At 37.1% G+C, this 17,303-nt stretch overlaps 1 protein-coding gene across 2 annotated transcripts in view; it reads right to left on the reverse strand.

Moving 5' to 3' along the window:
• AFAP1L2 (actin filament associated protein 1 like 2) overlaps positions 1 to 17,303 on the reverse strand; it is a 91,530-nt gene that overhangs the window by 46,266 nt on the left and 27,961 nt on the right. The window contains exon 1 of one of the 2 annotated variants that reach the window (XM_088131805.1): positions 11,667 to 11,730. The exons of the other annotated variant lie outside the window; for it this stretch is intronic. Within the exon in view, the coding sequence (XP_087987931.1) occupies positions 11,667 to 11,691 (25 nt within the window). The 5' untranslated portion in view covers positions 11,692 to 11,730. Of the gene's footprint in view, positions 1 to 11,666; positions 11,731 to 17,303 lie in introns of those variants that run through there. 2 annotated transcript variants of the gene reach the window in all.

Genomic DNA, 17,303 nt, shown 5'->3' on the forward strand with positions numbered 1-17,303 from the left:
TTACAGTATTATGTATTATAACATCTTTCCTCCAGAATATCTTTGTGAGTAAATTATGAGGAGAGACAATATTACAAGCAAGTTCATGATGGAGCAGGGATTTGATTCTACATCTTCCTAGTGATAGTCCCTTTTTCTTTAACATAAAAAGGGGATTGAATGATTATATACAATGAGGCTAAGAATATAAACTATTAATTCAAATACATAGAAGTCTGAACAGCTCTTAAGGAGACAATTCTATTTTCCTGCACCTACCTATCCACACCACTGCATGCATATATTTTTCCTTTTCCTCCTCTTATTCTTCCTCCACCTACACCCTCTTTAAAATATCTGTCTAAAGAAGCCTTCCCAAGTTGGTGTCCTCCAGACTTGTTGGACAAAACAATCCCCAACAAGCATGACCTAAAACCTTCCAAGCTGGCACAATTCCTTTTCTCAAGAGAATGTCTTGGCAAAAGGCAGCTTCCTTCTAGCTGTGGCTTCATTCTTTGCTGCAGAAAAGCACCAGACCAGCTGATCATTTCAATACTGTTGTGGAGCAAGCATTCAAGTGGCAGAATGGCAAATGCTGTTGACTCACAATGGATTTCCCAGCCTATCCTACAAAGAACATTCCAAGGCTGACAAGGGTCAGCTGCTGTAGGGAAAGAGAAAGTAAATTACAACAACAGCAGAAGAATGCTATTCTCTCTAACAGCAAAAAGAAACAGATGTGCTGACAGTGGCAGATGAAAACAGCTGGATCACTTTGAATGGAGACTGACCTTCCTAAAGGAACCAATTGCATATATATTTGAACAAGGGAACCCTCCCGTGCTGCTCACTTGCCTGAGACTTCAAGGAAGAATGGGCTAAAGCAATGCGTAATTGTCTACAACAGAAGGACAAGAAATGTCTGCCTTCTCTGATCTGCTCCAGTTACTACTAATGAATTCAGCATAAGTAAAATAAGAGTGAATGCTGATCATCCCATTTTGGGGAGAGGTTCTGGAAAAGGCTGAATTGATCCAGGAATGAGAAAAAACAGCCATTTCTCATTTGATTTTTCAACTTCTTGCCATGTAACTATTAAATTGGTATGGTCTGGCAAATTAGCATTGTTTTGTTCCTATCAACAAATCATTCGTCAACCTTATTAGTACACCATTTTTACTATACAGCAACAATATCCATGTCTTCCTATATATGTATGTGTATACTGTAATTACACTTCATAATGCTTTGGAATAAATGATACTATACTAAGTTTGCTTATTTTTTAAAATGAATATTTTTAACTGGATATTTCATGTAGTGTGCATGACCCCAATAGTATTCTAGAGATATAACAATCCATGTCCAGTTTAATTTTGATAAAATTGGTGCAATGTGCCTTTAGAGCAGGGTTCCTAAATATTTGGATTCAATTAACAAATTTGGAATTATAATAGTGTGCTGTAAGCACTCTTATCAAATGGCCAATTCAAAAAATGCATTCCCTCAGATGAGGATAAACAAAAAGTAACCTGCAAAAGACACAAGTAGAAGATAGAGCTCCAATGCATAAAACCAGTCTTCTGAATCCAAAACATTATCTTCCATACCCATTTTACAGAATGTAAATTGAGGAAGCTCAGAGACATGTATCTAAGTACAAGAATAAACCTAAATGCTAAACAAAAAAAATCTCATATCACAGAAAACAAATCAATATTCAGGGATGCGCTCACAAAGAGACATGTATCTATTCAGATGATACATTCTTGCTCAACAAACTACATGCATTGTATAACTCACATTTAAATGAACAATTTCCCAAACTCTCCTAGACAAATAAATACAGATAAAATATTCTATACTTGTAGATGAGATGCTCTTCCTTCCTTCCTTCCTTCCTTCCTTTCTTTTCTTTCTTCTCTCTCTTTCTCTCTCTCTCTTTCTCTCTCTCTCATCCCCCCCCAAGCAAAGCAGTTACATCAAAATGTATACAATTGACACATCTGTAAATACAGGTAGTAATTATTTAGCAATCACAGTTGGGACCAGCAACTTAGTTGTTAAGTGAAGTGGCTGCTAAGTGAAACTGCAACTGTGCTTATGATCTTACCTCAGCTTTCCTTTGCTTTACAGACCTGCTAAAGTCATTAATGTGAGGACTGGTCATAAAGTTACATTTTCATCACCCTTGTAACTGTGGTCACAGTTAACAAGGCAGTCGCTAAACAAGGACTACCTGCAGAACACATCACTCCTGCACAACATTGGAATTACCAATGAAATGCAACTAGTTATGGCATCCAGTTGGCCCAATTAGTCTCTTCTGTATGTTATCTGCCAGGACTGCAGGGATAGGCCAGAAGCGCCTCAAGATAAGTGACTGGTAAGCTACATTTCTGACTTTATGAATCTCAAAGAATAAAATCCTCAGCAAGCAAACTAAAACCAATTAGAAGAAATTGGAAGAAAATATCAATTGTTCATAGGACACTTGCACAAAAACATACCAAAGCATTTTTTTTTTCTCCCTAAATAGTTTGCACTGAGCAGCATTTTAACTTAGTCAGGTATTTGTGGGAAACATTGCAGGGTTGGTACTTGAGAAAATGTGAATCACAGCAATCTGACAAGAAAACTTGTCTTGATGTGCAAACTGTTAGTAACAAATAAAACATGAATATGCAGTCACTGTGCAAACATTATGATCACTGCAGTGCCAGTAAATCAAAATCATATTTCAGTTATACTCAGTGCACAAATTCAGAATCCTATTTGCAAAGACTACCCTTATATTTCTATAAGATACAAACCAGGGTAATCAAGACACTGAGCCTTGTTGTCTGCAGGCTGAAAGCTCAACTGTGGAACCTGATCAGTACAATATGGGCCATTCTGGAAATCTGGACAATCATTTTATTGAATGAACTGTCACTGCTGAACCAGGAACTCTGAACTTCAAGTAAGAGACACACAAGGCTTTCCAGTTTGCTGAACAAATAACAGACTAGCTTCTCTCCTCTTCACTGGAAGAAGGTAGTGGGAGGATTGGGGTGGGAGTGGGGAAAGAGAGGCAGAGAAATTTCTTGAAAGACATTCAGAAGCCTTAATCGAGAAAGTGCTGTTTCTTTCCTTCCCTACAATTACATGCATCTTGGTACTTTATTACAGTTTTCAAAACTAAGATCCTGTCATAAACAAAGGCGCTTTCAGCTCTGCCATGATGAACTTTGGCTTAAAATACTGTTCTGAATTTAATCATTGCACAGGAAGCGTCACTTGGATGGAAATCCTCAGCTTGAGGATTTTGAATTCACAACTGTAACCTCCCTTCCTCCTCTTCTTAACAAGGCTGCATATACTGTATTGCTTAAGAAGCTTTTGGGACAAAGGGGCCTCCAAATCTTCAAAAGTGCAAGAGGCTGGTTACCCCACAGACACTTTCTGGCTGTATGGTTGCAGATTTCATCAATTCTACAGTACTCTTGCTTACTTGTCAAGGAAGAGAAAGTGAATGCTTCAGGTACACAATATTCTACTTTAAGTCTTAATAAATTGTGATCCAGGATCACTGGCCTTTCTAACTCCCTATTGTCTCTGGCATGCTCTGCTGGCTTGGGGTTAATACAGACTTTTAGCAGCTCTTCAAGGATTCAGACAAGGATTTTTCCAGACCTTTCCTTGAGATGGCAGGAGCTGAGCCTGAGATTCTTTGCCTACCTGACACAGAAATATGGTCATTCCTATTAGTTATATACTGAAGGAAATATGATCGTTTCAACTTTTCAGCTTCAAAACAAAATAAGTCAATTATCTTTTGTTTAACAGTGGTTTCGGTCTATGAGTCTAACTTAGGGACTCTGGCATGATTTGGCAAGGTAACTGGATAACAAGTAAGGAAAGGGAGAAATACAGGCCTCTCATATATAGGAATATGAGGAATGAGAAGAGTGGGAAGAGACAGAATCTATAAAATGAGCTACATCAGAAAATAAGATTGGAATTTTAGTACTTGCATAATCATTCCTCTTGTACTATTGTACAGTATAACTATGACTTGAAACTCTGGGTCAAGCTACTTGACTTTTATTCAGAATTGTAACTGAACAGCATTTTGTGTGATTCAAATGGCTATTGCAGAATGATAGAAAAGTAATATTTATGGCACTTGCTAGCACATGCTACCTTTCTCATTCCTGTAGATAGAAGTTTTAAGAATGAAAGCTCAGCCCTTAAGGTTATCTTTTCCATAGCTCAATGGCAAAACACATGATTTACAGGCAGAAGAATTCAGTTAATTATCCAGGATCACCACTTCAAAGGATCTCAAGTAATTAAAACCTTAGCTTTCTCATACACAGCGGTTGTATCTGCACAACAGGGGTAACGGATAACCATCTGCCTGACTCATCCTGCCAGTGTGAGTAGCTAAACATAAGGTAAACTCCACCAATGGTTTGTTTAGCTTAACATTCAAACCAGGATTCTTGATTTCTCTGCCAAACAACTCAGGGACTGGAAACAAAAACAAATCATGGCTTTCAGCTCTGATTTGATAGGAGAGGGAAAACTAGATTTTTCCAGGGTCCACATTATAGCAGTGAACCATGAAAGACATGGCTTACTTTCTCATTCCTTTTGACAGAAGGATCAATACAGCAGTGTGCTATTTGTTTGTTCTTAGTCTGAAATTTTCACAGTTTTGAGTTATTACACGAGAATCAATTTAAGTATTATTGTTTACAAACTGGTCTTTTTTTTTTGTTACAGAGCATTAACTTAGTTTGCTTATAATAGCTACAGTGTATAAATTGTGTAGGGGTGTGCACTTCAAAAATAATTGGAAGAAGTGCTTTGGACCTCACACAAACACCTCTCTCTATTTACCAAGAGTCCCTTCAGATTGAGGTGGCGATGAATCATGGAAATAAAGCAAGAAAGCAGCCAAGCTTTCATCAGGCTTCCATGCAAACCTGGGGGAAAAAAGATGCTACTTTGAAAAATCCACTTACTAACATGAATGTAACTCCTAAAGCAGCCACACCTTTTTCCCAGGCTTCTGCAGAAGCCTGAAAAGAAAAACAGACTACTTTAATAAATAAGAGAGGTACTGTGCTTGCAGAAGACCTGAAGCACTTCTTCTAAATCATTTTTGAAAAGTGCACATGTTGCTTACAGTTGTTAGGTTGATTTTCCTAGCAGAAACTTCACTCCATAGATAACTCGTGCTCTCTCAATTCTTCTTTGGCTAGTAAGAGAGTGTTTCTTTCTCAGCAAACTGCAGTGATGCCAAAATGATGACATATGCACAGTGATGTCATTGTGTAAATGCCAGATACCTGCATCTCAATATCTGATGCAAGTACATGTTGCAACATTTGCTTCATGACATCATGATGTACCCTGTCATCTGCTCTCTCTTGCCCCCCCATATGCCCATGCTCATTCTCCTCTTCCCTGATTATGATCACATTTCGCTACAGTAAGTATACAGACACCAAGGTGTGATGGAGGATATAAAATAATCCATTCATGCTGATGTGGTTCAAGAGTTAAATCATCAGTTATCTCCTTGAGTTTATTAAGGGTTGCTTTTTACATCAGTCTTACACCACAGATGGAATCTTACTCATATAGCAATTTGTCTTGTGTAGAAAATATCTACACAGAAGTACAATCTGCTTCTCAAGGAAAACAATATTTGGAGGGGAGAGTTCAAGACTTTGTCAGATACATGCATTTACAAAAATGCTAGTTTCTTTTAAAAAAATAACACCAAAGGTGGCCTGTAATTCCTCAGAAATCCCAGATTTAACAAAACAGCCATTTACCAGATAAAAGAGATTTTGTTACTTTTGTCTAGTCCAGACTGTCTATTAAGAGGAGCTATCTATAGAAAGAATGATAGGTTGGATTAAACCTCTAAAAACACATAAAATAAAACACTGAAAGCATATCTAATCCTACTCAGGTTTGAAGAACTAGCTTATGGTTTACATTTAATGTTTCATCATAAAATCAGTGACAAAACCTGCTGATGAAGGAATTTGTGGCCTTCCTGTATCTTTTGTCTTCTTGGAACATTTTATGTTAATGTTTTGCTCCTTAATCTCTCTTTTTGCACCAACAAGCCTCCAAGATATCATTGAAAGTCAACTGTAATTTAGTGATTTTTCTCTTCTCAGCACTTGAATGTTACTTATGTCATGTGGTATAATTTAAGAGATGCTTTGACACACAGTTTTCTGATATACTTCTTACTTTCCAAATTCATAATTGTTTTGGGTAGCATAATTTTGTGCTTAACTTGGCTGAACTTCATCAAAGGTCACTGGTATAGAAATCTGAAATTCACCTCCTCAGACATATCCTACTTTAAATATGTGAACCCACTGTTTAAAACTGGTTCACTATCAGTCAGAGGCTGCTTGGAGTTTATGACTATTGAAGTAATAAGAATTTAAATGGCTAATTCAAACATTATCAGAAAAATTATTTAGTTATTAAAATGTCATAAGTAGAAATGGAAAATGGATGTAAAGTCCTCACACTTACGATATGCTCCATTAAAGCATTTATACTCAGGAGGAGAATGCCTGAGCTTAGCCCCGCTCATTCCTTCATGTCACAGTGCTACTGGAAAACTTATCCAACACATGTAGTGCTTTAGAACTGAATATGGTACTATGAGAAAGGAGTAGGATTAACAAATGCACCTCTATTTTCTTTCCTCCTGATTTAAAAGTGTGAATGCAGCTACAGTGACTTATGTCAATGTCATCCAACGTGCAGTACTGAACAGTACTGACCTGTGTGGGTTCTTCCCCTGTGTACTCCTGTGCTACAAATTTCACTTCATACCATCATTCAAATGTCCAAATATGTTACAGTGTTTCTCCATTCCTGAAGAGAATGTCACCACCATTTTGTGGTGATCTTGAGTATTTTTGCTTGTTCTTCAAGTTTCTTCACAGTTCTACAAATCCTTGCCTATTGTTTCTGTCGTCTACATAGTTCATTCACTCAGCTGATCTTTGAATCATATTCTCCTAACCCTGTTCAGAGATCATCTATAAAATTTGTGGCTGAGCTCTACAAGTCTGAAATCCATTCAGTCATACTTCCTTCACCCAACTGCATTGTGAAAGGTTTACATTTATATTTTAATTTCCTGCACATACATGCTAATTCAATCACCCAACTAATTGTATTGTGTTTACAATAGACAAACAGAGATTTAATGAAGATGGATTAAGGACCGGGGAGAAAACTATGAGCAACTTTTTAATATTTTTCTGTGGGGGACAGAAAATGGATACACATTCACACATTTGGTCAATCCCAGGACTCATATATACTTGGTTTCAGTAATGAAAGGACCTACAGACAGGCAAGGAGGGCGATAATTAGTCAACTTGATGGACATATAGCACACATCCCCAACCTTTTTGGATCAGTGGGGCACATATTAAATTTTGAGAAAATTTAATGAGCACTTTCACAAAATGCATGCCACAGCAGAAGTACCTTTACTAGAACGTTTGGCAGCAAACATTTCAGCATTTCCCACCCACTGAATTTGACTAAACATAAGTACATGTTTATAAGACATCCCAATATTATTCCAATTGTACCTTGGACACTGGTACAATCTGTTTGTCAGAAAGGCTCATACAAATATATCCATAAACTTTAGCAGTTTAACAAAGTTCTCTTGGACTGTGAGCAATTCCTCCATATGTTGTAAGAGAGCACTTACTCAATTTTTACTTATTTTTCATGTAAAAAAAATCAGATTTCAACATCTTACTCCATTTAAGATTTATGTTTTAGAGATGAACTCATGGATGTCTTATTAGCTAAAACATTTCCAGCTAAACAGGTACAATGGACTCTGCTACTGCAAGAAACATAAAATTTATAACTCCAAGGAATTACATTATTTTCCTTTAAAGTCTCAGCTGCAGGGCAGGGAACACAAATAACTTGAGACCAATCCTGCTTAGTATCTTAATAATAAAGTGATCTAACTTCTTTCACCCTCTGACTTAATTCAATCCAGGATATGATTATTATCTTACAAAACAGAAAACACCCTTAAATAATCATTATCTATCAATGAGTTCAAATAAATTGTTTCATCTGTCTTCAAAGCTCTTGAAACTCAATAACATTAAATCCTAGAAGCTGGATAACATCACTATTCTATTAGACTGGGCTTTCAACAGCTTGTGTTTATTTTCATGGTTCCTCAGAATCATGAAAAAAATTGATAGTTGACTAGAGATCTGAAATCTACGCAGTCTTGTGATCTTGGCTGAAGTATATGGTTTGATCTAATTGGTCTTTGTGCACAAGAAATTGAAAAAAACCAAGTGGTTTTAAATTTTACGTATAAACCTTTCATGACTACATGGAAAGTTCCAACTTTATATATTTGTTTTACACTAAAACTCCCTGTGCCAAATATATATAGTTCCCCAACCTGGTGCTCTCCAGATGGCTTGTGACTACAATTCTCCTTATTCTCAGCCAACATGGCCATTGGCTGGAATTTCAGGAGTCATAGTGAATAATGAATTAGGGGAGGGTGATATAAATTGTGGGTCACAGACAAGGTGTCTTTCAACAATCATTCTTAATATATCAGGAGATTCTGGTTGTACAGTATATTAAAGATGCTGTGTGTGTGTATAATTTATAGACCTTCAGAAGAAGAGACTGGTTAACACAGAGAACATATATTAGCCATGAAAACTGAGAGATGCCCTCAGCATAGAGGCCATGAGATTCAGCATCTAGAATACTAGACTGGATGTGGAAAATCCAGGATCATTGGCTACTGTTTCTGATTTTTGCATAATGACAAGTTCCCCTAGGTTTCACCAGAACTTTCTCAGAGCTACAGAGGGGCTTGCTGCTTTGTAAGACTCTCCCCAGTTCACTCCTCAGAGGATCAATCACTAGTTTCCATCTGGAGCTCCTCATTGTAATCTTAAAAGCTTCCATCTCTTCCAGGAAGGTGGAGAGCAGAGCTAGTAGCAGCCATGATTAATTAGCCCCACTGGAGTAATACATATGATCTAATTTGAAGTGGGGAAAGGATCAAACAATCCCTTTTCTTTCATAATTTCTTATTCAAAATTATTCCAGCTGTGGATAGTGCAAAAGTAAGCAAGTGGACTTTGTTACCTGTAGTTATGTGTAATGGTATGTGGGAAAGACCTTAGGAGAGGTGGGGGAGGGGTAGAGATGCTGCCTAGGGAATGGTCAGATAAGAGACAGCATAGCCCACAGCTGCAAAATGGGTGGGGCAAAAGGCTCAGAAGGGACCTCCCTAATTTTTCAGGCTGTAAAGAGACAGCAGGAGAATTGTACTTTCAGACTTGCAAGATTCTGTTAATGTAGCTATACAATAAAATAGAATTAGCTTATCTGGTCATGTTTCCTACTAAGGCTGACATTATAAAGAATGCTAACAGTACCATGTTATCTTTGTTAAATCATCAAGCTATCTTTGCCATATATGTCGGGGCTTACAATTACCCAATATCATAGGTTGTGAAATACTCAAGGAATCTCAACCACTCACCAATCCTCTAACAACTGTGCCATTAGTAGGGTAAGTCAGTATTCTTTCAAAACAATTTTATTATCTTTATATATGATGCTTTTCCCACATGCCCAGTATGTATGCACCCAATATCCCATTTATAAAATTACTTTCAAAAGCTTATGACACTAACCTCTGAATGCCCCGCTCTGTGACTATAGTTTACCTCTGTAAGTCCCCATGGCTTGCCAAATGCACCACAAACAGTTGAGTTCACATATTAAGTCACAGGCCAGGAATCCCCAACCCTTTGGGGTCAGTGGGGTACAGATTACATTTTGAGAGAATACTATCAGCACACCAGCACAACCTCCCAGGATGCTTTCTGCCAGCTCAGTTTATCATTGTCTTTTTCTGGGCAAGTTGGTGCACTTTTAAACAAAGCCCTGGGCTGTAGTCATTCACATTTATTTTATAAGAATGCCTGCAGTACATATGAGAGGTCTAGCAACATTGTTGGGAATAGAGATTATTCTTTTGTAAGAACCTTATTAAGTTATAAAAAGCAAAAAGTTAAAAGCAAACAAGAACTAATAATCAAAGAGAGAAATACAGGACAAGAGAGTTAGAAATAAAGAATACAAAAGTGATGAAAGGAAAGGAAAGGAAAGGAAAGGAAAGGAAAGGAAAGGAAAGGAAAGGAAAGGAAAGGAAAGGAAAGGAAAGGAAAGGAAAGGAAAGGAAAGGAAAGGAAAGGAAAGGAAAGGAAAGGAAAGATTATAAAAAGAATAACTTCTGACTTCTTATACAGCAGGTATAAATCATACAGTGACCTCTTACTCTAAAACTACATGTTAACATACATATTTTGTATAACTTATTATTTTAACTAATCATCAAATCCATATATCATCATTTAATTTTTTTCTGTCTCCTGCAAAAAGTCCAAAAGGAGCTTCCAATTGGCATTAAAGTTAGTCAATGTTTTTTCTCTAAGCAAAGCTGTCAATTTTGCTATCTCAGCTAACTCCATCATCTTCCCAGTCCATTCTTCCACTATGGGTAATATCGAGTCTTTCCACCTTTGAGCGTATAAATGTCTAGCTGCCGTTATAATATATAAAAACAAAGGTCCATGAGCTTTTTCCAATTGTTTATCCATCAATTCCAAAAGGAAAGTCTCTGGTTTTAACTGTATATTAGCCTTTAAGATCTTCTGAATTAATATATGAATTTCGGTCCAAAATTTTTTGGCTTTATTAGATGTCCACCAAAGATGATAAAAAGTCCCTTCATGTTATTCACATTTCCAACATATATTTGAAACTCCTTTGTACCTTTTGGATAGCCTTTCTGGTGACAAATACCATCTATACATCATTTTATAGAAATTCTCCTTCAAGTTATAACACAGTGTAAATTTTAACCCTTTCATCCACATATTTTCCCACTGTTCCATTTGTATATTATGTCCACATTTTTTAGCCCATTTTATCATACAGTCTCTATCGTGTTCATCTTCTGTTTCAAATCTCAACAAAAGTTTATACATTTTAGCAATAAGGTGTTCACCACTGGTACACAATTCAATTTCAAAAACAGCATTGTTTTGTTCAAAACCATATATTTTTTTATCAACTTTAAATCTTTCTCTAAGTTGTACATATGAAAACCAGTGGCGTGAATGTCCTTGAGATATCAAATCCTCTCTTGATTTTATTTTAATTTCTCCTTGATGAATATCGAGGATATCGCCATAAGCTAACCATTTCTGCTTAGTTACCATTTCTTTCCTATAAGATGCTTCTTGTGGGGATAACCATAGAGGTATTCTCGCACACAGTCTAGGTTTATATCTATTCCAAATCCTCCAAATGGCATGTCTAATAAAATGATTCTTAAAATCCACATGAACCTTAACTTTATCATACCATAAATACCGGTGCCACCCAAATCTCAATTTGTGTTCTTCCAAGTTTAATAATCTATTATTTCTCAGTAACACCCATTCTCTCAACCAAACCCAACAGGAAGCGGCAAAGTACAATTTGAAATCAGGCAAGGCTAGGTTTAACCCCCTCTTTCTTTAGCATCTTGCAACACCTTATATTTAACTCATGGTTTTTTACCTTACCAAATAAATTACGTCCTTCTGCCATCGTTTAAATGCTAAGTCAGTAGTCACAATTGGTATTGTCTGAAACAAAAATAGCATCCTAGGTAAGACATTCATTTTTATCACAGAAATTCTTCCCAACAGTGATAGTTGTAATTTCTCCCATCTTGACATAGCTTTCTTAATTTCATTCCATGTCTTAACATAATTATTCTGAAACAACATACAATTCATATTTGTCAGATTAACACCCAAATATTTTACCTTTTTTCAATCTTAAAACCTGTTTTATTCATCAATTCTAGTTGGTCTTGTATCTTCATATTTTTTGTTAGCATGTTTGTCTTTTATTTATTAACCTTAAATCCAGCTAGTGCACCAAATTCCTTTAATTTTCTCATTAGTATTCCTTTCAGAGGATCTTCTAGCACCAACACCAGATCATCTGCAAAGGCTCTCAATTTATGTGTCTCTTTCTTGATTTTAACTCCCATTATCCCCTCATCTTGTCTTATATCTCTATTTAAAATTTCCAAAACCAAAATAAACAAAAGTGGGGATAGGGGACATCCTTGTCTTGTGGAATACAGATTATTCTTGAGGCTGATACTTTGGTTTATAATATGCTAGCTTTCCCTTTTATTATTAATGCTGGGGGATTTATTGGTCTCATAGGATCCACAATAGAGACCCAAGTCATGACTTATGAACCAGATCATGATATAATACTTACGCTGTTTAAGTTTGGCCAAAGTCTTATCTGGACCAATGGATGATATAGCCAGGAATGAAAAGTCGTAATAAGCCACACTGGATTCAATTTGCTTCCTCAAGGATAAGGTGAATCTATCTGAGTAAGGTAAAACACAGATGCTCTCCCCAACTCCCAAATCTGTTTTAACCAACATCTGAGGTGGCAAAGTCTCAGGCAGGTCCCAAGAGAAGGTCAAGGTATAACTGATTAAGAGCATTTGATGTTGAGCAAGGACATGGAACATAACATTTAGATTTTTAGACTGAAGAGCTTCAAAGTAGAAGCAATCTGATAGACATATAAGGATTTGGGATTTAGATCTTCAAAACGACAGAGCTAAATTTACTGACTTCCATTATGGTGCAGTTGCTGCCTACCCACCACCACTTCCGCCACCCCAAGAATGATCCCTAAATACATTTATAATATCTGCCATGGTCCATACAGGATATCTTTTGCCTTGGCCCAAACTGGTGTATTACTCATTATGAGGACAACAGGCAGTTGTTCTAACCTTCCATAAAATAACTATATTTTTGTGTGGAGTCCTTGGGGTTCTCTGAGCTTGGTTGTTTTCTTGCAGATGTTTCATTATCTGACTAGGTAACATCTTCAGTGCTAGAAGGGAGTGGGGTTTGCTCTGTTTATATACAGTAGCTTGCCCTGTCAAGTGTTGGAGGGGGTGTTGTTTTTTTCTTGGTAGTTCCTAGATTAGCCTGTTGTTTACTGCTTGTTTGTCTGAGTTGGTAGTTCCTTGATTAGGGTATTGTTTACTGCTTATCTGGGTGTTGACTGCTAGCAAGGAGGTATTCTGGTCTTTTTGTTTCCTTTTTATTGTCTCTTTTGAATGGTGTGTAAATGTTGTTTATCTCTATATGCCTGTTGATCACTGACTTGTCTGAAAACCAAGCTTCCAGGAATTACCTCATTTTTTTGGATTTGGCTTGATCTAAGATGCTGACAGCTTCCCAGTTGAAACTATGGTTGAGTCCATCCATGTACAGTGGTACCTCGGGATACGAACGCCTCTACTAACGAACTTTTTGAGTTACGACCAGCTCTGGCCGCAAAAATTTACCTCGATGTGCGAACTCCGCCTCGGGGTACGGCCATTTTTCCGCCCCTGACACATGGTCCGCGGCCATTTTTCCGCCCTTGACACGTGGTCCGCAGCCATTTTTCCGCCGCGCTGCGCGGTGCCCGGCCGTTTTCGCGCCGCACCGCGCCCGGCCGTTTTCGCGCCGCGCCCGACCGTTTTCCCGCCCCTGACATATGGTCCGCGGACGCCAGAACGGAATAACGGTAATTACATTGAACCTTATGGGAAAATTTGCTTCGGGGTGCGACCAAATTCGGAGGGCGGAACGGATTAACCGGATTTACATTGAACCCTATGGGGAAATTTCCTTCGGGTTACGACCAACTCGGGATACGCCCAGAGTCACGGAACGGATTAAGTTCGTATCCCGAGGTACCACTGTATTGTGAGATTAAGATTATGAGATTATATTTTTGTGTTCACACACAAATAGATTGAGTCAGCAATTCATGTACTGTTAGATTGTCTACTATGTCTGGCACTTATACATATGATTGTCAAAATCTTAGTTGAGTCTCTGACCAAGAAGTTAGAGACTTTTTCCAACAAGACCAAATACAGACAATCATGTTAAAGGTTCCCAAGTTTTTAGTAATAACTGGGTTCCAGAAGCCAGGACCTTCTTTCATTACTAATCATTTCAGGCCTGGCTTATCATGTACTTTCAAGTTTTGTATTTGTGTTTTTATTGGACTGGGACAAAAATAAATACTTATGATGTTTATTCAACATGCTAAGATGCAGACAAGAAAACCATAGCATGAGAATCTAGTCTGAATGATCAGACTAATACGAACGTTAGAAACTATGGTGTCACAAAGACTTTCCAAAAAAGCAGAATGATTCTTATGAGATATATTGATGTAATTGGGAAAGTGGTCTCCAAATTAAGATCTAGCAGATTTCTAGCCTTTATTTGCATGAAGTAGAACAGTAGCATGGTAAAACAAATCCCATGAGTCTAGAGGAAAAAAAAATGTGTTTGGTGATTGAACAAACTGACAGCAATGATCCTTCAAAAAGTCGTCATCATGCAAGCATGATCACAAAGAAAAAATGACAACTGTTTCAATAATTCATAGTAGACTTGAAGAAATAATTAGAATTTAATATTCACAAACTTAAACACTCTTGTAGGATCCCAAAGAGCTACTTTCAAGAAAAACTGAATTCTTCTTTTGTATTAGACTCTTTCACTCTCATTCATCCTCAGAAATGTAGATCCCATAAGCAGCATGTTAATTAGAGTGAAATAACTGTCACTCTCACACTCTTGTTTCTTCTTCGATATTTTTGACCCAAAGAAAATGAAGCATCTGCTGCATTCACTATTTTATTTATCTTATATCAAATAATACTCTTAAAATACTTGCAAAAATGGCTTGGTTGATTATGATATGAATAGAAAAGCCTTAAAATGCTATAGGTTTTGAAGCCAAATAATTTGCAAGATCAACGTTGCACCAAAAACATTACACTAACATAATTTATGTATGTCTACTATAAAGTTGTGTTACGAATCCCTGTTGATCTGACTCTGGATAATGAGACTTCAAGACTACCAAGTATAAAAAAGAACAGGCTGGAAAAGCTGGCTTAGCTCATAGTTTGTGTTCAGTTTGGCACACAAAACTTGGAATAACAGAGGTGCTCAATAATATCCTTGCCCTCTTAAAATACCCCCTTTTTGCTCCATTCCTCCTAAAAACTGTCTCTGTATCATACATGCTACTATCAGTATCGTTTTCTATTCATATCATTTTTAAATATATGCTGACATTATCCTATCAAATGTGGTCCACATCTAGTCAACATCTCAAGAACAGTTTCTGAGAAGAGTGCCGTTGTGGTTGTGCATACCTATTTTCTGCTTCTTGTGAAGATAAACCACACATTCCATTTTTAACCCACATGCAAAGTGAGTAGCAGGTCACAGCTCAGTTTCCACAACACAGGGAGCTAAGAGCTGTCAGCATCAGAGGGATATCAGTTTATTCCCTGGATACACAGGAATCTCTCCATTTCTGTACATTCTCTGCAGCAGTAATCACTGTCCCCCTACCATCAGCATGTTCCTATTTATCTGAATGAGTTACATTGGCTGCCTATATATGTCTCTTCATAAAACTGGAAGCCATGTCTGAAGGGTTGCCCTGTGTGCACTGTGTGCACATAACCACATTGCCCAATATACTAAGAAGAGGCCTAAGATGGAGCCACCTACCCTACTTTGCAGATGTAGAACATCCAGAATAAAGGCAACAAAGGTATGAGTCATCTCAGACATTAAGTGGGAGAAAAGTGGGGGAAAACAAACAAAAATAGATGAATGAGGCAAGAACATTCAAAGCAGTTCTGGAAGAGGCATTCTTTATAAATTATATGTACTGACACATATGAATGTAGAAAGCTATCAAATAGCAAATGGTTCCATACATCAATGAAGATCAGTATTGTGTACACTTTGAAGTAGTTCTCCAAACTTTCAGGCAGGTGTGTTTCCCAGCCCTTAATTGATTTTATGCAGTTTAATAGAAGCTGACAGTGACTTAAGAAGTAGACACCACGGGTGAGATAAATAAGAGAGGGGGATTTTTTTGTAAGAACTTACCAAAAACAGCTTTTCAAAAGAGTTTCATGGCTTGCAAAACCAGAACTATCTATAAAATATCTAGATGGCACTACTTTAAATGACTACACTTTCTGTTGTTTCAGCATAGTAGGCGACTGTGGTCATGTTGCTACTTGTTGGTCTATGTCTAACAGGGACTGGGTCAGGACCAATATGAATGATCTAAGATGGGCTCTTGATTTCCCAATAGGATCTGTAAGAAGTACCCTTTTTGTCTATCAAGTGTTCTACTCTGAACACATGCAGACGTGCCATGTAGCACACATCCAAATGCACATTTTGAACTATTAATTTTTAAAGGATATGTTTAAAAAATCTAGACCAAGTGTTAATTTACGGGAGGAGTTGGTCACAAAGACAATAGCTTAAATTCCTCCCATTATTAGAAACTCGTTAGCTTACCTTTGTATTTTTACATGCGTATAAATAAGTTAAATGTGAACTTTTCTGAACTTTTCTGATTTTTTACTTTTCATTTTCAACTTAAAAAATACAAGGATCGAGGATAAATAACAAACCAAAATAATTCTTTATATTTTTTCTTTAAGAATACTGAAACTGAAGATTTAGTTTCCAGAAAGCCCTCATTGTCCAACATTCAAAAGAGTGTTATGTAATATCCATCATGAAAACAGAAGAAAAAAAGCCTAAACAAAGTAACTGGAAACTGAATTTTACCATGAGAAAAGAGAAGAAAATTAATATGAAACATTGATCTTATTGAGCTACCATTATTTGGTTTGCTATTAAAGGTAGGTAGGAATCACTGGATTAGGCTTTTTTCACCTGTACTTGAGAAATACTTCATCTCATTAGTTTTGTTGATATGTAAATGGCAATGATAATGTCCAGATATTTTCTGGTGAAGCTAACAGAGGAATGTACAAACATTCTGTTCCTGGTGTAATCCTAAAGAAACTACAGATAGACATATAGCCCATTCTCAGTGGCACTCTCCTTTTCCCACTAGAGATTTCAGAAAACATAATCATAGCTGATACCATCTGTCTCTGCCTTTCTCCCTCCATTTGTTGGAAGAGAGCTTTGCTCAGTGGCAGAAAGTATAATTTGCATGCTGAAAGTCCCAGTTTGTCCCCTTCTAGAACAACTTAGGGGGTGGAATGATATCTTCTGGTGGAGATCTAACAAGGCTTGCAGCAGACTCCATTG

Source organism: Python bivittatus, unplaced genomic scaffold (genome assembly GCF_059951505.1).
Source record: "Python bivittatus isolate LINGU-HERP-01145 unplaced genomic scaffold, Pbiv_v1 ctg000980_np1212, whole genome shotgun sequence".
Classification (NCBI taxonomy): domain Eukaryota; kingdom Metazoa; phylum Chordata; class Lepidosauria; order Squamata; family Pythonidae; genus Python; species Python bivittatus.